Source organism: Dermacentor silvarum, chromosome 6 (assembly GCF_013339745.2).
Source record: "Dermacentor silvarum isolate Dsil-2018 chromosome 6, BIME_Dsil_1.4, whole genome shotgun sequence".
Lineage (NCBI taxonomy): Eukaryota > Metazoa > Arthropoda > Arachnida > Ixodida > Ixodidae > Dermacentor > Dermacentor silvarum.
Genome location: NC_051159.1, coordinates 30026845 through 30050298, shown reverse-complemented (window position 1 = coordinate 30050298; position 23454 = coordinate 30026845). Strand labels below are relative to the sequence as shown.

General features: G+C 44.0%; 1 protein-coding gene across 1 annotated transcript in view; it reads right to left on the bottom strand.

Annotated features, from left to right (window-relative positions):
* Positions 1–21691, bottom strand: part of LOC119455366 (methionine aminopeptidase 1D, mitochondrial) — a 29050-nt gene extending 7359 nt beyond the window's left edge. The window contains exons 1-5 of the mRNA XM_037716752.2: positions 21048–21691; positions 17576–17767; positions 14030–14196; positions 11129–11226; positions 7774–7821 (exon numbers count right to left, since the gene is read on the bottom strand). Of these exons, the coding sequence (XP_037572680.1) occupies positions 7774–7821; positions 11129–11226; positions 14030–14196; positions 17576–17767; positions 21048–21479 (937 nt within the window). The 5' untranslated portion in view covers positions 21480–21691. The remainder of the gene's footprint in view (positions 1–7773; positions 7822–11128; positions 11227–14029; positions 14197–17575; positions 17768–21047) is intronic.
* Between the last annotated feature and the right edge of the window lie 1763 nt (positions 21692–23454).

Here is a 23454-nt window from a genome sequence, read left to right as displayed (position 1 = left end):
ATCTCATGCTTCTACACCTGCTGATGCCATCTTTTTACGTGATAGAATCCAGTGGTAGAGCTTGTAAATCTTCCAACATTTTGCATCAGTAAGTCACATGGTAATGAGAAGGACTGTGCTGACAAATGTGTATGGACTTCCTTTTTTCTACAAGAATAGCATAGATGACAGTGGTCTCATGACTGACACCCCAGTCTTGCCCATTTTCAATGGCTGAACATGGTGCGGGGCTTCTACGTTTTTTTAAAGCACAGGAATAAAAAACTCGTGCAGTACACCTGACAAGTGCTAAGGAATGCATAACAGCGTGAAAAGGAAACAGATTTCAGAAGGAGGGAGTAGAAAGGAACAGAGCGGGCACTAAACTTCAACTGTTTATTCTGAGAGAGAGAGAGAGTGCCGAAAGACAGAGTAGAAATTTACTGCCCACTCTCTTCTTTTCTACTCCATCCTTCTGAAACCTTTGTTTCTTTCTCACACTATTAGGCATTCCTTAGTCTTCAACCAACTCACCCATCAACAAATCTAAGTGACAAATGCTGCTCCCAAGCATGCCACGAATGCCTGACCCTGTGGTTTCAAAGATGTGGCAAGTCATTTGGCTGGTCACATCCCTCTTCATCTGAATCATAATGTTTGTTATATCAGTTTCCCATAACTTCCAGCAATATGTGAAAGGTCAGCAACAAGGAACTACAGTGCACAATATCGATTTTGCCCCTTTCCCAGCAGGTAATATTTCACATTTACAAAGCCATCTAAGGCTGTAAGAGAAAATATTCGTTCATTCACAATGTATTTTAGGTATACTCATTGAGCTACATAAACAGAATTCACTGTGGACTTTTCATAGGAGCGCTGACACAAAAATTTTTTAACTTTTCATCTTTTGCATTAAGTGAAGGCCCTCGACATCGATACCCCAGGAAAAAATACTGGCAAGCCTCTGATCACCCTAAATGATTTACTATATCTATTATTTTTTCTGCAAATAATCCAGAGTGCCATTTCACAGGAGCTGTATGTATCGTGATGTCATGATACCGATGTACAGTCAACTAGAATGCAAAAAGCAGTGCTGCCATACCTTATGACTATGGGTGCACGAATATTGAAAATTTTGAATGCAAATCAAATACTACTGTGGTGTGTGGAGTGCGCAACACGGTGCAGTGGACGACAAGGAAGCAGACGACAAGGAGTGCGCGTGCGGAGGCGAATTCCATGCTGGTTGAAAGACGACAACATTGAAGACTGTCCGGCAGGTGAACACGCAGCGCAAGAAGAAAAAACAAGAGAAAAAGGCATCCAATCGCAAGAGAACACGAAGCTTCGAGCGGCCAATGAGCAAACGACGAATTGGCCAGAGCGGCAGAAAAGCGAGGCGTGCTGGCACAAGGGGGAGAGTTCCAGGAAGCGACGCCAGGAGAAGGTCGGCTACCGGACCGAGAGTTGAAGACGGGCCGTCGGGTTCCAGACCCAAGCCACCAGGACTTCACCCAACCGGGGCCTCCTGCCAATCTGTTCCTAGGTGTCGCCACTCTACCTGACTGTGAACTGCTGCCCGAGGCCGGCGGACTTCTGCGCCTGTGGGCAGAACGTCACCAGTCGGGCTATGGGCCCGAGTTCCATGCCCAGCTGCCTGGCCAGAACGCCACCGCCGTCTGCCCGTGCCACCAAGCCGCCTGCTTTCTCTTTCCAAGCCAGAGCTGCCACGCTCTGGTAGCCTGCCCAACGGTCCAATACACCGACCTTTGGTGAGACGAATGCCACGTCTTTTGTTGTTTCACCACCTCCAATCCTCTGCGAACTAGTACGCGCCTTCACACATGACCTCAGCCCAGACTTAATATTATGAGTGTGCTTTGAGTGTTTTTTTGCCGTGATATTTCTATAAGGGTTAATTTTATGGGTTACTTTTCGTTTTAGTTTTATTAAAAGTTTGTGAGTGCTCTCCAACAAACGGCTTTGTCATCAATTGGGTTCTCGGAGGCTCCGCCTCAGAGAATTGTCTGAATCATTAAAGAAACGAACCTGTCATCACAACTACACATTAATTACTCACATTTGTATTCAAAAAGAAACTATTCGGTACTTCCAAACTAACCAAATATTTCGCAACAACCAAATTTTGAAGTCTGGTTAGTGTTGTCCATCTGCTGCACAAAGTATCACAAATTATCAGGAGCGAACAACGGCAAAAGTTTTCAGCGCAATGCAGAAACAAAATTAGTAAAGCAAGCTTTGTTTTCGGTTTAACGGTGGAAGTGCATGACAACCTTGACTTTTTTTGTGGAGTGACATTTAGTGTTTTTGGCAGTCCAGTCTTGCAGCAGTTTTATGTTAAAGCACTAGCGTTTCTTAGCTCATTTCTCAGTTTCACACTGTTGCTGCCGTCCGCTGGGAAAGGTGAGAGAGGCAAGGCACCTCTCTCGCTATGTTCACAGACGCTTTTGTGGCGTTGCGTGCATTTCCACTGTTGCGGCCATGATGGTCGAGCTTCTTCTTCTTCTTCTCGTTCTGCGGACATGAAGCACACTGTCCACTACATGGTTCCCCCCCTAGTGATGAAGGCATTGCCATCGAGCGGTTTATCTGCTTCAGATGGTGTTGCCAGCGTCCATGTGAGCTGGCTTCAAATGGTCTATAGATATCGTCTCTTCGCATCCATTAACAAGGAGAGTGAAGTACTTAGGATCGCGCTTGAGGACTTTAAAAGGACCGTCGTAAGGTGCTTGTAGTGGAATGCGAGTGGCATCGTGGCGGATGAAGACATGGCTGGTATGAAGTAATGATGGGCTAATATACACAGTCCTGCAATCCTGACGAAGCGGCGGTGGTACGACAGTAGCCATAGTAGTTCGCAGGCGGTCTGCGTAAGAGTGTAGTTCAGCTGATGTCGGTTCCGAGGCAAAGAACTCGCCGGGCACGAGAAGTGTCGTGCCGAAAACCAACTTTGCGGATGAACACTGTGTGTCTTCTTTCACCGCGGTGCGGAGACCTAGTAGAACCAGAGGCAGGCGCTCTGTCCATGGAATTGTTGAGTCATGCGCACGCAATGATGCCTTCAGTTGACGGTGGAAGCGTTCCACCATGCCGTTAGAACTGGGGTGGTAAGCCGTAGTTCGTATGTGTGTTACGCCTAGAAGGCAGGAGAGAGCCCGAAAGAGGGACAATTCGAATTGTTTCCCTCAGTCTGTCGTTATGGTGTGTGGCACGCCATAACGAGCGATCCAGGTGTGCACACCACCAAAGAGAGAGGAGCATTTGGGGTTCCCTGTAACACCACCAAACGGTCTTACCCTCCAAGCATTACACAGCTAATGCTTAAACACTCGCATTACACACTCATGCTCGAAACCACCCCGTGTGTGTGTGTGTTTTTTTACGCTACAGCTTATGATGCTTTCCTCACAACAAGCCCTTTTACGTGTGCCCATGGCACACAAGTCCTTCAACATCATTTTTTAAAATTTTTCCACAACTTATTATCTTATATCGATAACCATTTCTTTAGCATTATTGGACAGCTAGTCATACAGCAGCCATTCTTTCTTGTAAAGCTTGTTTGCAATCAGGCTCTAAAGTTGTTGAGAGGCTACTCATGCAGTTTTTTTAATGCCAATCAGTGATCTTATGCTTAACACTGATCATTTGTTCCTGATAGCTGTCTCTTTTGCACTAGTCAGTACAGGTGTGGTATATCATCATCATCATCATCAGCCTATATTTATGCACACTGCAGGACCATTCATAGCCTCTCCCTGCGATCTCCAATTACCCCTGTATGGCACTAGCTGATTCCAACTTGCGCCTGCAAATTTCCTAACTTCATCACCCCAACTAGTTTTCTGCCGTCCTTGACTGCGCTTCCCTTCTCTTGGTATCAATTCTGTAACCCTAATGGTCCACCGGTTATCCATCCTACACATTACATGGCCCGCCCAGGTCCATTTTTTCCTCTTAATGTCAGCTAAAATATCGGCTATCCCCATTGCTCTCTGACCCACACCGCTCTCTTGCTGTCTCTTAACATTAGGCCTAACATTTTTCGTTCCATCGCTCTTTGTGCAGTCTTTAACTTGTTCTCCACATTCTTTGTTAGCCTCCAAGTTTATGCCCCATATGTTAGCACTGGTATAGAATGCAATGATTGCACACTTTTCTTTTCAACGAAAGTGGCAAGCTCTAAGCCAGGATTTGGCAATGCCTGCCGTATCCCTGCAACCCATTTTTGTCCTTCTGTAACTTTTTTTTCTCATGATCAGGGTCCACTGTGAGTAATTGACCTAGATAAACCTACTCCTTTACAGAGTGGTATATAATTATATCAAAACAACTATTCCCATAGTAAAAATATGATATGTGCATGTGCTTAAATATTTGATATTCAATTTGATATTCAAAATATGTACTTACTATTCGTATTCAAAAAGGTTTCGCCTGCCTCTACTTATCCCACATGTCACACAAAGTGGTGCTCATAGTGGCAGTTCTGTCATCATTCACTGAACGAGGCTAGTTCTTGCACGCACATTTAATGCATGGTGTGTGTGATCACATTTGGCTTTTTCATTGTGGTAGACAGGCATGTGAATATTTCACACACGTCAATGAGCTCCAAGCAATGGCTCAATCATTCCTACGCACCCGTGTGGCAAAAGGAGCCAATGGAAAATAAATCTTTACATGGCTGACAAGTCGTTTCGTCACATAGCTGAAAGACATATTTAAGAACTGTTTTACCACACGGAAAGTTTGGTGCGAGACTGTAATGAACGATCGTTTGCACCATTCACCGTGCTTTCTCCTTGAGGCTTGGATGCTCGAAACACACAGAAATTATCGAGCCGCATGTTGTTAGCTCTTACCTGACAATGAGGCTTCATTTTTCGTCAGAAGACTGAACAGAGCAAACCTCCTCTCCAAGCGAAACTCGGCCAAGCACACAAGACTGAGAAGGCTGAACTAGTTGCAGCATTGTCTGACATAACACTTCAATGAGGTTAAGTTACAGAGGAATAATGTGGTGGTTATTGACAGCATTTAGAGCAGATTCAGGACACATGATTGTTTTAAATGTGATTTTTGTGCAAGTAAAATGCTTTCAATTTGAATACAATCTTTTCAATACAATATATTGTTATATACAGAACAAGGCTGCTCTGTTCTTGAAGTTCTGGTGTGGTGTACCTTTCTCTGCATATGCTTTGAGGTCCACTTACAAAGCCAAATGGCAGAACACAAGAAACTATAGAACATACACAAGGTTGAATACTCGTACAGCATGCCTGTTACAGCCTTATCAGTGGTGTTCTTTGGAAAAGGTAATTTGCTAACCCATAGCTGCTCTTTCGGAAACATAAAATTTTGGACAGAAGGGATCCTGTTGCTCAATTATGACAGGCCGTCTTTTTTTTAAGCTTTCAACTTACCTAGTATTTTCGTCATATATTAAATAAAGCTCAACAGTGGTCATTCTACTTCATGTGAAGAACTAGCTTTGAGATCTCGGTTATCGGCGTGTGAACGATAGGCATTCATAGCCTTAACGTTTCTTTCACCATCAGTGACCAGGGAATTTACATCAACAGCAGGCTCATGCAAATAAAACATACAAAGGAGTGGCCATCAAAGTGACCATAGCTTTAGCGTGGGACGCGCATCAACGTGGTGCATCTTCAATAGCGAGCGAATGCAGCGCCGTCACTAGTAGTGACACAAAACACTTTGTGCAGAGAGCCACGGTCATGCCCCTCAGAAATCTTCTAGTCCACTCTAGCAGAAAGTGGTCACATGGGAGCAGGAGATCGTGACATTTTAGCTTTCGTGCCGACTCACTTGGTTGTCTGCTATGCTGCTACTGATTACGCAGCACAATGCGACAGCATAGCAGACCACTGAGCGAGCAGGAGTGTCGCAATGTCTTGCTCCCCATGTGACCACCTTCTGTGTCTTGACGTCATGACACATACACCTCTTGGTAAACTAAACTGCAACTGCTTCATAGAAAAGCGTTTATAGTAAATTATTTAGGGCACTCCCAGGATTTCCAGTACATTTTCCAGGGCTTCGAGATCCAGTTCCTTCATATAATGAAAAAAATTCAAAGTAAAAAAAATGTCATGCCAGTACTTCTTCTAATTTCATGGGTTTTTCTTAAATTGTGGGGAAAAAAAAGAGCAATACAAAAGATAGCAGTTAATTTCCTTGCCCTTTTATCCTCTGCTAGCTCCAACACTAGCTATGGAGGGAAGGTGTTTAAGATCCGAAGTCGGCACCCCTCGATGACCCGAATGCACGGTGGCAGCGCGAAGGAAGAGCCGCTGTCTGGTAAAGAAACGCTTTATTCGATGCCAAGGCGTCTGTCTGGGTCCAAGCCCGAACCTCCGCTCTTCCTCATACAACCAAAACATGGCTCTTTAAACCCTCAGTTGCACAAAGAGTCACAAACCAGCCAATCACACAGGGGGTTCACACCATTGCAACAAATAGCACCAACACTTTCATGACGGACACAGCATTGGTCAAGAGCATGTTACAATCTACCACACGCAAGGGGATAAGTTCACTGGAAGACACGTGTCATCTCATTCTCCCCTACGTTAGACCTCGAGTATTGGCTTAGATGTCCATCGGCACCGGAAGCCAGGCTCGAGCTCACACTCGTAATCTTTGTTTACGCACCAACCCGCGGGCTAAACATCTCCTGCAAGAAGCCGCCACACTAGCTGCAAGAATGTTCCCATGAAGCCACGGCTATTGACGATATGTGTGCCTGACAGTGGGCTGCCTAGCTGCCAGCACTAAGAAAACTCGGTCACTCTGTGCAGCTGTGGACCGGACGCTTGAACGCCCCGAACAACGTAATTGTGACCCGATGGCGATGGCACACGGTGACACACAAGCATCCATCGGTCGCAGCCGGCTAAGTGGTCGCAAAAGTATTTCCGTTTTCTCACGGCATTCTCAAAAGGCACGCGCAGAGGCCAAAAAGTGACACTGACACTGGGTGGCTGTGTGTCGTGTCGCCCAACTTCCGTGACTACGCTTCTCCGCCCGGCAGCGAGGCGCACAAACAAACCACAGTAGCGGCCGAGAATATCAACGGGACATCCGGGAAGCCCAGGGGCGTCTAGCGGTAGCGGGGACTTCAAGAACACCCCCTCCTCTTCTCTTTTGCCCGTCTCCCCGAACGCTTCCCATTAAGCTCGAACCTGTTCCCTTTCGTTCCGAGCGAGGGTGTGCATTTGGTGGCTCTTCTACAGCTCAACCACTCAGCCGCATTCCTTTCCATGCGTGGGTGTCCCCCGCGTCCCCTCTTAATTGGCTGATACAGCAGTGTGAGATATCGTTCTGCACTTTGCAGTATACTCGCATAAACTGGGCCGTACAACAGCAGCAACTCCGTATACCTTATTACAAAAAAATGTGTATATGATGTTTTAAAAGCCGATCCAAATCTATTGCACTGAAACAAAAGCCCCACACCAGAATGGCAATATCTACTTTTGTTTTTAAGTTACAGGGTGTTGAACTCAACACTCTAATTTTTCTGAAACTTGCAGTCCTTTGCCAATTTTTTTGCATAACTTTGAGCGCTTAGAACAGAAGTATGCTCCCAACAGTAAAGTTGACCTTTTCTTTTAAATGCAACGAAATTCTTTCAAATCAGCAAAGTCATTTCCTTAATTAAGGAAATGCCTTCTGTATTATTGCACATATCTGAATAGGGAAAATAAGGGCCAAAGCTCCCTCTTCAGGAACACTCACCTATTGTGAACACAAGCCCTTCAACCATTTCTCCTTTTTCATCGTTGTCTGCAAAAAAAGAAGAAAAGAAAGAAGATATATGCAAGCAATCCAAAGCGGAAATGGTTTTAGGTGCAACATAAGACACGGACAAACAACACAATTTTGCCCCTAAAACCATTTCTAGCCATGTAACAACTAGCCCGACAGCAGATGTTACAAAGCAAAAGCAACATGAGGTCATATCACACCTGCCTTAGGTACTATGATGCTCCCCCTTGGTACCAAATCAGGCACATTATCTTTCATAACATGATTTTAGGTGCGAAATAACATATGCGAAACAAGAGAGTGCAATTAATAAATCAGTGCAAGAAGCACCAATATAACATACATATGTATCACAGTTCTCTTAACACCTGTGGAACAGCGTAAGTCAAAAAATTTAATGTTCATAACACAGTGCAATGCAAACTTGAAATCTAACTTAGCAGGGTGGCTGATTGGGCAAGTTGGGGATTCAAATTGTGAGTGTACAGTGCTGTACATTCACGAGCAAAGCTGAAGTTCACGTGGACAATAAATTAGCACTAGACACAGTAAGGGAACTTGCCTGTTTTTTCAATACTGCTGATTAACTCTTGGTGACAAATGTGCACTGCTTCATGAAACTTTACTGACTATCATGATCAGCATGCGTTACATGGAAGCTTACCGGTGGCTGTGATATTGTATAGTACAAGTGTACTTGTTACGCGAGAGATTCTGTTCGAGCAGGATCAAATGCCGCCTCGTCGCACGCCGCTATGTCGTTCTGGATTGGCTAGGCATTTTTCTTGGCCGGCATTGACTTGCCACACTCTTAAAATAAAAAATCTTTTCGTTAGTACAAGTGTACTTGTTACGCGAGAGATTCTGTTCGAGCAGGATCAAATGCCGCCTCGTCGCACGCCGCTATGTCGTTCTGGATTGGCTAGGCATTTTTCTTGGCCGGCATTGACTTGCCACACTCTTAAAATAAAAAATCTTTTCGTTTTTTGTTGAAAAAACCTAGATTAAGTTTGTTTTAATTAATAATACAACGTAAGACAATCACTCTTTAGAAGTACTTTTCTTTTTAATCTACATCGTCACAAAACATTCTCGCAGTTTGTCGCCATTTTTTTTACTGCGAGTGCGCTCTGTTTTCGCATTTAGAACCGCGTAGCCTAAAGTGTTACTCAAGGTCCCGAAGTGCACTCCCCGTAAGTGCACTTAACTTGCCCGCTTGACAGGGGTATTAATTGTCCTTGCTTTCGTGGGATTATTTTCGGAAGCTGATAAGTCGGCTTTGGAATTTGGTCTGGCGTTTGCGCCTCGTTCATGCGGTCTGTGACATTCAACTTGCGACATAGAAAAAATACTAATTTTCTGCTGCACCGAACACGCTCAACTTTTGCCAGCTTGCGGTGGAACGCGTGTGGTTTAACATGCTACGCATAACTTAAGCTCGAAAATTTGGTGTCATGGCTCCTTTAATTTAATTATGGGGCTGTATGTGCTAAAAACACCATTGAATTATGAGGCATGCTGTAGTAGTGGACTCTGGATTAATTTTCACCCCCTGGGATTCTTCAACGTGCACCTAAGTCTAAGTACACAAGCGCTTTTGTATTTTTCCCCCGTCGAAATGTAGCTGGTATGGTCAGGAGCGAACCTTGAGCAATGCCATAGCCGCAAAACTACCACGGCGGGCACAGAAGTGTCGATTTGACATGCAGCCGGCATCTGTAGTGTCACCTAGACGCTACGGTGCTTTAATACGGCTCTGAGTCTCCACACACTGTGTCAGTTGTTCACTTGACAAATTTGCACAGTGCTTATTTTTCAGAAATGCCTTAAACATACCATACCGTATCTTGAGCTTAAATTTATCCAGTTTGTTTACAACCACTCTCACGTCCAGTAGTAGCGTTGTCTTGTTTTCTTATGTCCCCTTTTCCCTCTCCCACCCTCCCCCCATGTATGTGAGCTGCGAGCGAAGAGTGTCAAGGCTGTTATTCAATCATTTCGTGACTGCGCTGGTTCTGCCCATTCTGTGTTTCTTTTCCCTACATTCTCTCTACCATTCTATCTACCTCCCCTCTGGATAGCTGCATATTACTATAAACGTAAGCGCTGCAGTTTCTGCAATGCTTTTGCAGGGGGTCCTGAATAATTGCAGCTGCCAAGAGGCATATTGTGGTGATGTCTGGGGAGCTCCAGAGGGCATTGTGGCAGTGCGATGGAAAGGTCTAAATGAGTTTCTCGCATCGCCTTTCCTCTCTATGGCGCTCCTGCCTGGTATATAGATGCTCTGAACCACCCTGCGATGCAACGTGCAAGGCAGCCACAGCAGCAGCAGTGGAAAAGTTGAAGGAAGAGGCCAAGAAAGATTGAATTTAAATGTTGTTGGCTTTTTATCCACCCTGGTTTTCAACAATAGTGCCGGATGCTCGGATCTAAATGATGGCATCAACAATGAACATTTTCTCTTCCTCAAAGGCTGACTGAATTTGAAAAAGTGCATTCCAATCTAGCAAAATGTTTTCAGCATGAATCATTGAGTGTGTGTTTGTTATGCCCCTTTTGTGGTTTGACAGACACCTACTAAAGCATTGTGCATTGTACTCAACTTGAAATACATTAAATTAGATCTAGAGATTCCCGGCATGAGCTGTGAAGAAGTCCCTGAAAAATGCAGCACTTATGTGATTAAACAAATTGAAGGGGTGTAGGTTTGCATGAGCTTACAACCAGCAGAGGGATGAAAACAAAGATAAAAAGGACAAGGAAAAGTCCTGAATTTCCTTTCGTTTATTATCATGCTCATTATCATGCGTTATGCTCTGGGACACTGTCAAAAAGCCAATATGTGGCATATATAAGTGTGAATGTTTGAATAAACCTTGGTTGTTAGTCCAGCGCTCTTCCTCGTCTTTTTCGTCCGTGTCTTCATTCCTGTGCTGGTTGCCAAGTACAGTTAACCACATGCTGATACTTTCTATCTGCTATACTGTAAGCAAGGGTCCATATTTTATCACGCAAAATCACAATTACAGTCACCTTGAGCTTTTTCAGATAGAAGACGATTCTACCATTAGAATTAGTTATTATTATTATTAGTTATTAGTTAATTATTGCTGATTAGCTTATTCTAAAACATCAGTAAAGCTATTCCTTCCCCTCTACACTCTCTTAACTTGCTACCATAGTTCTGCGGGCTGGCATCAGGGGGCACCACTTTGTATACAAGAGACAACACACCAAACTGAAAAGCTTTAACACCCTAGTCACAAAGCACCGTCATTCGCTATAGCAAACATATGATTGCACGGTGCCAAGCTCAAGCTCTTACCAAAGTGGTAGATGTCGGGTGGTCCATGAAAATAGGTACCGATGCCATGGCCACAGAAAGCAGGCACAACTGTGAAGCCCGCCTGGGCTGCCACAATGCTGCATGCAAGAGCACACATGCTGCACGTAAAGGCACTGTAGTGTAGTGCGTTTTAATCTTTGCAAAGTGGTCCATCATATTATTGACGTAATCACTGTTTCTTATATACTTTTCAGAAAATTATCTTATCTAGGTTGTCCTGATTCTCATTGCATATTTAGCATGAGCTTTCATATTTTAATGACAGTTAGTTTCACTATCATGCTGTGTTTTTTTTTTTTCTTTTGTAGTAACCACTTCTACGTAAGCCCAAACAGGGACTGCAGCATGTGTGAATAAATAAATAAATAAATAAATAAATAAATAAATAAATAAATAAATAAATAAATAAAAATAAATAAATATCCCTTTGGTATGATGACCTTCAATAAAACTAAGATAAAAAGTATATCAAGCTCATCGAAGACAAAATGCAAGTGAGATGAATACATTAAATAGGTGATGATGTGCAACACGGGAAGGAGCCTCAACCTTTCAGTACATGTGGCAAACAGGAAAAGGTCGCCAGAAATCGTTGACACTGTCATTGTAGAACACAAGAAAAGAAAGCACTACTAGTGGGCACAACGGCAACACAAGCTAAAAAGCTACTTGTTTAAATTCCATCTGCAAGCATTCTTGCCCCTTCTAGTATATATTTCAGCAATTCTAGAGCCACAAGTAATTCAGATTCCATCACATCAAAATTGTGCCTAGTATTGCCATTCAGTACTGAAGGTGTTTGAGTGTTTTTTCTCCTCCTTATAAAAACTGCATTTAGTTGCATTACCTATAAATATATTTCCTTTACTTTCATCTATCTTGCAGTCATCCATAATTACACTTCCTATTACATTCAGGTTCCTATTGTACATATGACTTTAATGTAACTCCACCTTATGCTGCATGCAAGTCCACAATATTTCTAAATCAAAGGCAGTCATCGTGCTTCAGTGCTTACTCTACTGCTATTTCCCTTCTACTACACCAAAACTTGTTGCTGGGGTAGCTGGTTCATTATGCTTTAGGGCCCCTCACCAGCTTTAGGCGTTGCAAACTGACAAGCACGGTGCACTAATATGCGCTGACGATCATGTCTGCAAAGTATCAAACTGCTTCACGGTGCAAAAACAGCTGAAATTTCAAACTAAAGCCTGTGCACCTTTCCTCTTGAGCGAGTTCTGCTTCCTGCTGGAGAATTACAGTCACACCCATAAACATCTCTTTATAAGACATACTGCCTGCAGCATCACAAAGTATGGCATGCGACTCCGGTAAATCATCCGATGCAGAACGTGCCAGACAACCACTGGAAGTGTGGCACGGTGCAAAAGAAAGAGAGGCTTGTGACGGTTATGTGACGCATCCCATCAACTCCAGTATGGGCAGGGAAGGAATTCCGCTTGCGAACACTAGCCGTGGCAAAGGGGGAGAGTGTTGGCAGTGAAGCTTGCTTTGCATGGTAACAGGACAGTTCAATTTCTCCTATCTCCTCTTTTAATAAAATTTTATAATTCTTGTGGTAAAATGCTTCCTAGACAGCACTTTACAAGTTCCTGTGTATAATCAAAATTTCCGATGGGGCCTGGTGAGGGGCCCCTTAAGGAAATGTACACCACAGCACGACCAAGAAGGGAGAAACACAGATTGGCACAAGACTGAAACATCTTTCTGAAGTACCCTATCGTATTGCTCCTTCCAGTGCAACAAAATGTATGCATTTTCCAAGATGTTTGCCATCATGTTAAATGTTCTCCTAATGCTACTTTTGGTGCAACACATTTTTTGTCACTGGTGTCAACCCCCACCGCAATGCCTTTGAGAGAAATGTAGATGAATGAATGAAAGAACGAATGAACACACAGATGTCTGAAAGTGATCACCCAGTCAAAAAAAGCAATTGACTCCAATTGGGAAATTTCCAATTGGTACCAATTGGAAAATTTCCAATCGTAAATTAGTACATAACTGGACCAATTGAACCAACTGGAATGTGACCAATTGGTTTTTGTTGGAGTGACCAATTGTACCCAATGAGTGCCAATTGGTTTGAAACCAATTGGTTAGAATGGCCAATTGCACCACGTGGGCAATACCAATACACATATATACCCCACAAAGCAAACCTAAATAGGATTCCAGCTGTCAGAAACAGATTTGCTATAGCCTTAGTACTGCATGCATATATAGCTATAACTCATACCAGTTTGCTTGAATGGGTTCATAATCTAAAAGTATTATTTCCCAGTTGGTTACATTCTAGTTAGTTTATTCGACCTATTGCTAGTCCAATTAGACTCAGTTGGGAATGTAAGGTGGGCCTAGCTGGATCAAACTGGCAAGTCCAATTGGACTCAATTGATTCCATCCCTGACTCAATCATAACCAATTGGAGGTAAGGATTTCCCAATGGGGCCAGTTGATTCCAATTGGCAAGTCCAATCGGACTTAATTGGTTTCACTTTGACTCAATCGTAACCAGTTGGAACTAGGGATTTTCCAATCGGTTCCAATTGGGTCCACTTCATTTCAATTGGCAACTCCAATACGTTTCTCCTCTGATCCAATCGTAACACATATAAAAACACATATAATGCAAGTAGAACAAACGGCGCATTTTATACCAAACAGGACAATGTTCAATGCTCCACAATAAGAAGCCAGGCCACAAGAAAGGCAGAATAGACCAGAATAATCCATTCCTTTCCTGTTCCCACCAGTGCAAGGATAGATTTTGCGACTGCGCATGCTGGCTAGCCTGCACTGAAATCTTACCTGACCACAGTTTCACAAATAACTACAAAAGCAGTACAGCATTCTTACCTGATGACTCGGCCAATTTCACTGAGCTTCTGGCCAGGACCACAGATGCTGATGGCCCTATCCAGGCATTCACGCGCTGTCTGTACCAATGCCTTGCCCCTCTCGTCCAAAGAGTGGCCGACCATTAATGTTTCGGCACAGTCTCCGTGGTAGCCATTATAGAACACCTAGCAAAAAAAGAATGCACGCAGTTGGTTACCCACGACACATATACAGTACAACTTCAACATAACGAACATGGATGTAATAAAGTAAATCCAAAATTCTCAATTTTTTTTGCCGATATCACCATGTATGCTTATAATGAATATAGAATATAACAAAGGTATTTCTCGTTGGATGCAGCTACATTATAACATTGTTCGATTGTACAGCGCGTTTCATATTGGGAGAGTCAGAGTGTTAGACAATGCAGTAGAGATGATATGCATTTTTTAAGAATGAATTATTACCAGTGGCAGACCTCCCTAAATGTGGGATAACCCCAAAATAATTGATCCATTAGCCAAAATTTACTAATGAACTCCTAACTTAATCACTTCAGGACACATGTTGCAATTGCTTAATTGAAGCTTTTCAGTGCTCAAGGTGTGTAAACCCGCGAGAAAGAGATATATAGACAACAGGTTCAGGGAAAAAGCTTAATTTCTTCGCACCTTAGTTACACAGCCCGAAATTGACCACTGTAGTTCACACTTTACCACACAAATACCAAAGTGGACTCGGCAATTTTCAGATGTGTTTTTGAAGAAATGAAGGAATCTAATTTTCTCGAGAAGCCAGTGCAATATGTGCACTTTTGCTCACAGGTGTATTCATTATGAACGCTGACACTAGAACCAGCTTGAAGATGTTGATAGCAATTATGTAGCAATATCATCAAGAAAAAGAGAGAATTCTATAAATGTCGAAAAACAAAAGAATAAATAAAGTAGTTCTGAAGAAGAATACGCGCAAGAAGGACGGGTCTATTCGCTTTTGTGTTGACTACCGTCGATTAAATAAGGTCATCCACAAGGACGTCTATCCTTTGCCGCGCATCGACGACGCCCTTGACAGCCTTCTGGACACGGAATTTGTTTCGTCCCTAGACTTGCGTTCTGGCAACTGCCAGGTTCCAATGGCTGAAGCCGATCGCCAGAAAATGGTGTTTATTACACCTGACGGCCTATACCAGTTCAACGTCATGCCCTTTGGACTTTGCAACGCGCCTGCCACGTTTGAACGACTCATGGACAATACGCTGCGTGGCCTCAAGTGGTCTATGTGTCTTTGCTACCTCGACGATGTCGTGGTTTTCTCGCCTGACTTTCCGACCCACCTCCTTCGCCTTCAACATGTTTGACATGTCTCGCCAACTGAACCTCAAGAAGTGCCGTTTCGCCGCACGGGAGCTGACCATCTTAGGCCACACCGTGTCCAAGTACGGCGCTCTACCAGACCCTGTGAAACTTTGTGCAGTCGCCTAGTCCCCGAAGCCTACTAACGTCAAAAGAACTACGCAGTTTTGTGGGCCTGTGCTCATATTTCCGGCGCTTTGTCCGCAATTTCGCATCTATCATGTCGCCCTTGACCCAGCTCCTATGCGGTGGCGCGGACCTCTCCTCCTGGTCCCCTGGATGCGACGCCGCGTTTGCTACACTGCGTCGTCTTCCTACCTCTCCACCTATTCTTCGCCATTTCGATCCGACAGTTGCAACTGAGGTACATACAGACGCCAGCGGAGTCGGTCTTGGCGCCGTCCTCGCGCAACGCAAGCCCGGCTACTCCGAATACGTGGTCGCATATGCAAGTCGTACGCTGACGAAAGCAGAGGCCAATTACAGCGTAACTGAAAAAGAGTGCTTGGCTCTAGTATGGGCGCTTGGCAAGTTCAGCCCATACTTATACGGCTGCCCATTTGATCTAGTAACGGATCACCACGCGCTTTGTTGGCTCGCCACGTTGAAAGATCCATCTGGCTGCTTAGCGCGCTAGGCACTCCGAATCCTGAAGTACAATATTCGCGTCGTCTACCGCTGCGGACGCAAGCACACTGCAGCAGACGCCCTGTCCCGTTTACCTCTACCTCCAGACTTGGCTTGCGGAATCACTTGCGCTCACCCCCTGTCATCTCTTGACCTTGACTCGATTGGCACCGAACAACGCTGTGACCCGTGGATCGCTTCTCTTTTCGACTATCTTTCTGGGTCATCGACCACCCCTGTATCCCAATCCCTCCGGCGCCAAGCTGTTCATTTCGCCATTCATGATTCCTTTTCCTTTTGTAACGTTTTGACTTCCTTTTGTAACGTTCGCATACAACGCCGCGATACAAGCTACTACGGGATTTTCATCTTTATTCCTCATATATGGACGGGAGCCATTGCATACCATCGACACTCTCCTTCCATACCGTCCTGACGCTTCCGAGTGCCCACCTGTGTACGAAGCTGCCCGACAAGCCAAAGAGTGCCGCCAGCTCGCGCGCACCTTTACGTCACAAGAACAACAGAAGGAAGGCCGTGCCGACTCACTGCCCAGTCCCACGTATGCCCCAGGGTCTCTTAAATGGCTGGCTGTTCCTTGCCAAACTCCAGGCCTTTCGTTAAAACTCGTTCCAAAGTACGAAGGGCCTTACCGCGTCTTGGAGCGAACGTCCCCGGTGAATTTTCTCATCGAGCCACTTTCTCCATCTAACGACATGCGTCGACGTGGACGTGACCTCGTTCACGTGGCGCGTCTCAAGCCCTACCATGACCCTCTGCCAACAACCTCTTAGGTCGCCAGGATGGCTCTTTTTCTGCGGGGGCGATTGTGAAGAAGAAGACGCGCCTCCGTCCAGCGGCATCGCCAATGCTTGGCTTGCTCTGCTCGCGCTGTTGGTCGCTGGTGTCCTTGGAGACGGTGCTCCACACTGCCTCGCCGTTCCCGGAACTCGTAGCGTCCTTGAAGGACACCGCCAATAAACCTCTTCTCATAGTAAATAATCTACATAAAATGTTGCATCAATTTCTTTTTTGTGTACTGCCAGCACTTTAGAACTTCACTAATACAAGGAAAATGGGAATGTAATAGAGCATTTAGTAATAAATGTTTACCTCAAATTTAGAATGCCAATGGCTGTGCGCTAATAGTATACCAAGTCTTGCAAAACGTTTATTGGATCTGGTCTTCTGGTCACCTCCCTGATAGCACGATGAACCTATGTTGCACATTACATGAGGTGACCAGATAATTTTGCATTAAGTTATGTTCATTATACACAAAGCTGCCATCAAGAAGGGTGCACTACAACGCCTACTGTACATTCTTCCAAGCATTTTCACCTCTCTCACTTAAAAAAACAAAACAAAATTTAAAGCTCTTAGGAATCTGCATCAAAAGCGTACATAATTATGCACGCTTCTAGTCAGCAAGGCACATGACAGAGATAGTCGTAGGTGCCATAGACAGTAAACTGCAATGCAAAATGGCAAATAAGTGGAAAAGATGGTCAGGTGACTTTTCGGTGACTTCTGCTTGCTACTGAAGTAGTAGTTGAAGCAAGATGATGAGTGCACTTACACTGACATCAATACTGATAATGTCCCCATCACGCAATGGCCTGTCATCTGGGATTCCGTGGCAGGCTACGTTGTTCACCGAGGTGCACACAGACTTCGGGAACCAGCGGTAGTTGAGCGGCGAGGGATAGGCATTGTTCTCGATGCAAAGCTTGTGGGCATACCTGTCGAGCTCATCTGTGGTTACACCTGCCTGCACAGTGCATACACAGATGTACTGTACGAAAGTTCTAAGCTCGGTCAGTTGGTTGGTGTATGTTAAACACGGCAAACAGCACAGACAATGAGACAAGGGCTCCGCCCTGTTCATATATCTTGTGTCCTGTAATCGTCAATATTTGCCTTGTTGGTTTTACTCTGCCACGAAGCATCACTAATGGTGACACAAGCACTTTGCAGACATACTTGCTGATAGTGACAGTCACAATATTATAAGTTTCCCATCTAACAAAAATGTTGTGCAGCAACGCTTCAACTGAGCCCTTAGTCATTCAGATAAAGTGAAGACGAAAAAAAATAAATTATTGTAGTAAAATTACCAATCTCCAACAGCCATTGAATGCATGCGATTCAATTGATCCAAACAGCTAGGTCCATACAAAATGACTTCGGACGTTAGTCTGACATTAAAATTTAACATTTCAGTACAGATACATCTGGGAACTATAGTACTCAGCCGCTTGACAAGTTATAACCACCACTTAATGATGGCATGCACCATCTAATTATTCCCCCTTAAAAAAATCAAGCAGTATTTTTGTTCACCCTAGTTCTTTCTACCTGTGGTAGTTTACTGAGAAAATGGTTTAGTGCCATGAAGTTACTAGTTCTTCAGTAATAACTATTTTACATCTTGTGGTGGAAGGGTACAATTCTGCCTGAGATTGGCTACATGAACATAGCACTGGTAGATTATTCCCAGCACACAACATGAGACACATATATATACTATAAAGAAAATGTGAAAAGTATATGCTTCGAAATGAAAAAGAAGTTTCACGCTTTTTAACCCCCTAACTGCTGTGACAAATTCTGACAAATTCCTATTCATTCCTAATAGGAATGGCTAACAGTGCGGCATGCAATTTGTGCGGCTGCGATGAGACGCTAGAGCACCTTCTGTGTCATTGCCCAGCTTTTGACGCTCAACGACGGATTCTTCAAACTCAACTCAGCATGTTAGATAGCAGAGTGCTGTCAGAGGAAAAGATTCTGGGACCATGGCCATTCCTGCATTCAAAAGGCCACAAAAGCTCTTCTTCAGTTCTTGAAGGAGACTGGACTATATGAGCACTTGTGACAGTGGACCTTCCTCTGCGACTGACTGTGTGAATAACCGACTCTTTATGTGTGTTTATTTTTTTTCGTATTCTCGCTCCTTATCTATTCTTCCCCTTTCCCTCTCCCCAAGCGTAGGGTAGCCAACCGGGCACCGTCCTTGGTTAACCTCCCTACCTTTCCCTTCTAGTTTCTCTCTCTCTCTCTCTGAAAAAATGCAAAAAGTGAACGAAAAAAGATTGCCGGAAGTCATTGGCTATTATTTTCTTGTCAAAATTACAAGAAATTGAACACATACACATGTGCAAAAATTGCCAAAAATTTATAAAAACCTCACTCATCATTGCAGTAGCGCACCCAGGATCACTGCCAGGGGGGGTTGACAGTTTGCCAATACCATCTAAACAGCACTAATTTAAATTTCTTCACGAGAAATTGTCAAAAAAATGCGCTTTTTGCGCAAGTTTGCGAGTGTGCAGACGATTGCGCGTCATACATGTTAGTTGCAGTACTCAAAGGCGCAAGGAAAGAAAAGGGGTTAAACAAAAGGGGGGGTTAAGTCGGCCTCAGGGGGGGGGGGGGTTACAACCCCCCAAACCCCCCCCGTCGGTGCACCACTGCATCATTGGCACCCAAGGACGCTCGTTGTGATGGCAAGTTACCTCGTCCTCGGCTGTTAAGGGGTTAAAGGAGTAATGGCAGAAAAGTTTGGTCCCATTTTTGTTGCTTTATTGGATAACTGTCGATACAGTAGTTACCCTATATGGGGCCTCAATTTCTCGAGAGCGCAGCAAATAATTAATTACTCCGCTTTTTAATGTGACCAGTTGAAAATGCAAGTCAAGTGCAGCGTAACTTTGGATGTGAAAAAAGAGACTTATCAATACCTGCTGTGGTGGTCTTGTGGTACCACGAACCACTGACACGTACGCACAAACTATGATGGTACTGCCAAAAGCTGAGTTCATTTAGGAACTGAAAGGACAAGAGGGGAGAGTGTGTATCCCTGCATTTGCAAGAGAAGCGAACAATTAGAAGGGCCTGTTTGGCAGCGTTCAGCGGCATGGTAACTGACGTATGACCTTCAACTACTGCATCAGGCTGAATCACGAGCTTTTTCACCTCCGCTTTCGGTGACGTGATGAGTCATCATCACCTTTTTCCTGTCCAAAGCTACACTTAGACGTACGTTTTGAACAGGTTGTACAAAAGGTGCTGCAATGAATTATCATAATTAATAATTATTTGTGGCATTCTCGAGGAATTGAGGTTTCCATACTGTAATTATGGAGTCTACAACTAGTACCTAAAAAAGCACAAAATGCAGGACACAAAATTTTTGTAACAGTACTCCTTCAAATGAACACTACCAAACTGCATTAAATGTTTACAATGTTCATAATCAACATCTAAAGTACATTGTTTATACAAGTTTGGGGTGATCATATTTCAGAGCATGTATGCTTAAAGACGGCATATGCTTGATGCCTCATGCTTATCTGTAGGTCTTACGATGCCATGTTACAAGGGTAAGGTTAATTGCATTATTGCATTAATGTTCCAAGGCCTTAAGTTTCTTCGTGACATTTTTTCAGGAGGCATTGTCAGTTGTTGTGGTGGCACGTCTAGCTGATGAATGCAGAAATCTACTTTGGAATTGAGATCTATTGAAACAGCAACACTATTTATTGCTACGAGTGGTAACATCACCAGTGAATATAGTAACAGATGTGTATTACATAGCGCTGTCTTCTTTGTTTTCCGTCAGAATTTAACATTGATAATCACACTTGTCAACTACAGTTAAATTTGAAATGGCCGACACAGAATGGTGCCCGTAATGTTCAAGCTGTCAAACAGTAAATCTTAAAACGCTAGCATTTTCCCTTTTAATGTGGAAATTTAGGGTAAGTGATGTACAGTGCATTAGCAATAATTGTTCTTGTTGCAGATAAGTATAGCAACAGCTAACATGCTGCTAGACCCAAACAATGAGAGCAAAGATAAGTAAACTGGTAATGGATGTTGGTGGTTTAGTGGGGAACACAAGGTGCTGCACAAAACGTGCAAGCTTTGCGCACATCTTTATTGGGCATTGGCAATGTTTGTACGAGTACAGAAAGACGAAAATATATATTTAGAAAGCTCTTAGGTATCATTGAATGAATCACAAGCAACGAGCAAGCAACAGTTACCTTGACTTGCTTGGATACCCGGCTGAGGATCATCTTAGCAAGCCGACACGATTCTCGCATACGGGCAACCTGTTCTTCGGTCTTGATTTCCAATTCTTTGGGCACTCCGACCACTATACCGCTGTCGGCGTAGCTCGGCTTGGCGATGCTGTCAGGAACATACTGCATGGGACTGACGTTGCCCGGTACCGTAATAACGTCGTAGTTCGGTGTCCCGATGCCGCCTTTTCTGTAGCGATCGCCATGGGTTAGGTTTGTTATCCGGCGAGTCAAGGCCTTCTCATTACGATCGGCGCTTGTCAACAGGAGAAGTGACTTTGGCAACGCTACAAGACCGTTGTGGTGTAATCGCCGTTCTGCAAATAGCGCTGCCGTAAAGCGGGACATCAAGAGCGGTCTCAAGCATCTTGAATTTGCGACGCTGCAAGCCATCGTCGAAACAACAGCCTACGAAGGCAGGATGCCGCGCAATGTACAAGTAGCGGAGAAAAGTTAGCTACAATGTGAGCACGTATTCATTGCCACGCGTTAAGAACTCTCACCGGCGCAAGCACAGGCCAGCGGGAACCACAGACACCGTAGCAGACGCAGATGCAAACAGAAGATAAACAAATGCGCCGCTGCGCCACCTGGATTACAAGCACCTGAGAACTGCGATCACCTGTGGCCGTCGTGTTTGTTTTCCATTCCCTACAACTACCCGAATGGCATAAAAAAAAATAAAAAATGCCGTCTGAGGTGAGTCATCCGTTGCACGTTTGCGTGGAGGAAAATTCACGGTGGGAAACTTATTGACGATCAACCACGGAGCTTATTTCGCGGGATACGCTGTCGATTGATTTTATTATCCATATAAATGCTGCTACAACTTACTATAATGGTGTTCAGTCAGCTTAAACGTGCAGTTGCATGTAGTGTGCGTTGACTGCAGATGGAAACAATCTCTTCCACACACACACATACACACATATAGTTTCGGTTTTGCTTTCACATGTCATTTTCTTTCGGCAGTTCCTCAGATTTCGTATTCAGCTCTATTTATTACAGCGAACAGAGTAAGGAAGCAATTTGAAGCGCGTAGAAACTCTACGACATGCTTGCTGTACGTGAATGGATGAATTATATAGCACATATGAAGGTTGCAATAACGGCATTTACTTTGACACTAAAGTTGGTATCATGCCTAGTGTCATTGAGATTATCGTGACGCATCACGAGTTCCTATATTTACAATTTTCTCTTTTCTTTTTAATGGGTGTTACGATATTTAGTTATATATAGCTTTTTTTTTTTTTGGCCGCCACTGTTTTTTTTTTTTTGGGGGGGGGGGGGGAACTTGGGGGGGGGGGGGGGCACATTTGGCCTGGCCGCTCAGACTGCGGCAACCCGTTACAAAAGGTACGGTCACCCTCAGCAGAGCACATGGCAACGTTTGCTGATGTCGTGTAGCATTAAGGCTCTGCATGATGATGTTAATAATGAATACATTAACAAGACACCTCTGCGCGTTTCTTTTGCCACAGCAAATGAGCATAGTGTTCTGTGGCTGAGCGAGCAAGTGTGTCATGACGTCATAAGGCACGCACGGAAACTCGTTCGTATTAAAATACGTTCGTATTAAAAAAGTATTTCTAGAAATTAAAGGGTTGACTTCTATTTCATGCAAAAATTTGGCAAGCCGAAAAAGTTAATATATCGGTATTCCTCCGTACAGACCTTTATTTAATTTTGTTCAAGAACTTTTAAAAATTGGAACCATTAAAAAGCACTCGTGTAACTGTGGCACAAGCGCTTGGGTTGCTTTGTAACTAACTAAGACGGCTATGCTATGCACAAGAAAGCTATGCACGCCTCAAGAGCCACGCATCCAGCAGTTGGCCTGCCATGTCAACAACGCTATCCGAGAACTTTCTAGCAGTCCGGTCCCGCTTACAGCATATCTTTACACAACTTGAGGGCAAGGGCAAACATGATTTTTGTCTGCTAAGCGTGTCTCGTGTTCCTTCATTGGGGCTGCAAACCTTCTTAATGGCGTCTGTCACTTAATCCAAATATCCATATTTCCTCTACAAATTTTCTCCAACTGGGCAAGTTCACTTCATTGCTTTGAAGTTTTCAATGCACAGACTATCAATATGTGTTGGGGCACTTGAAGCACTCGTTAAACCGATGTTTGACTGTGTTTTCTTTTATATTACATATTTCTTCTTTGTTTTTGCAACATGCCAGCGAGGTCACATACCTTCCTTTTGGCATCTCTAGCTGGTTTGGCTGTTTGAAGAGCTGAAGAATGGCCGTGACAGTTTTCAGCCCATTGTATGTGCTTGCAGTGCAGAGGATTTTGGGAACAAAATTGGTGCCTTTGTTACTGACATCTAGTTAAGCTGGATTCAAACAGTGGTTCACA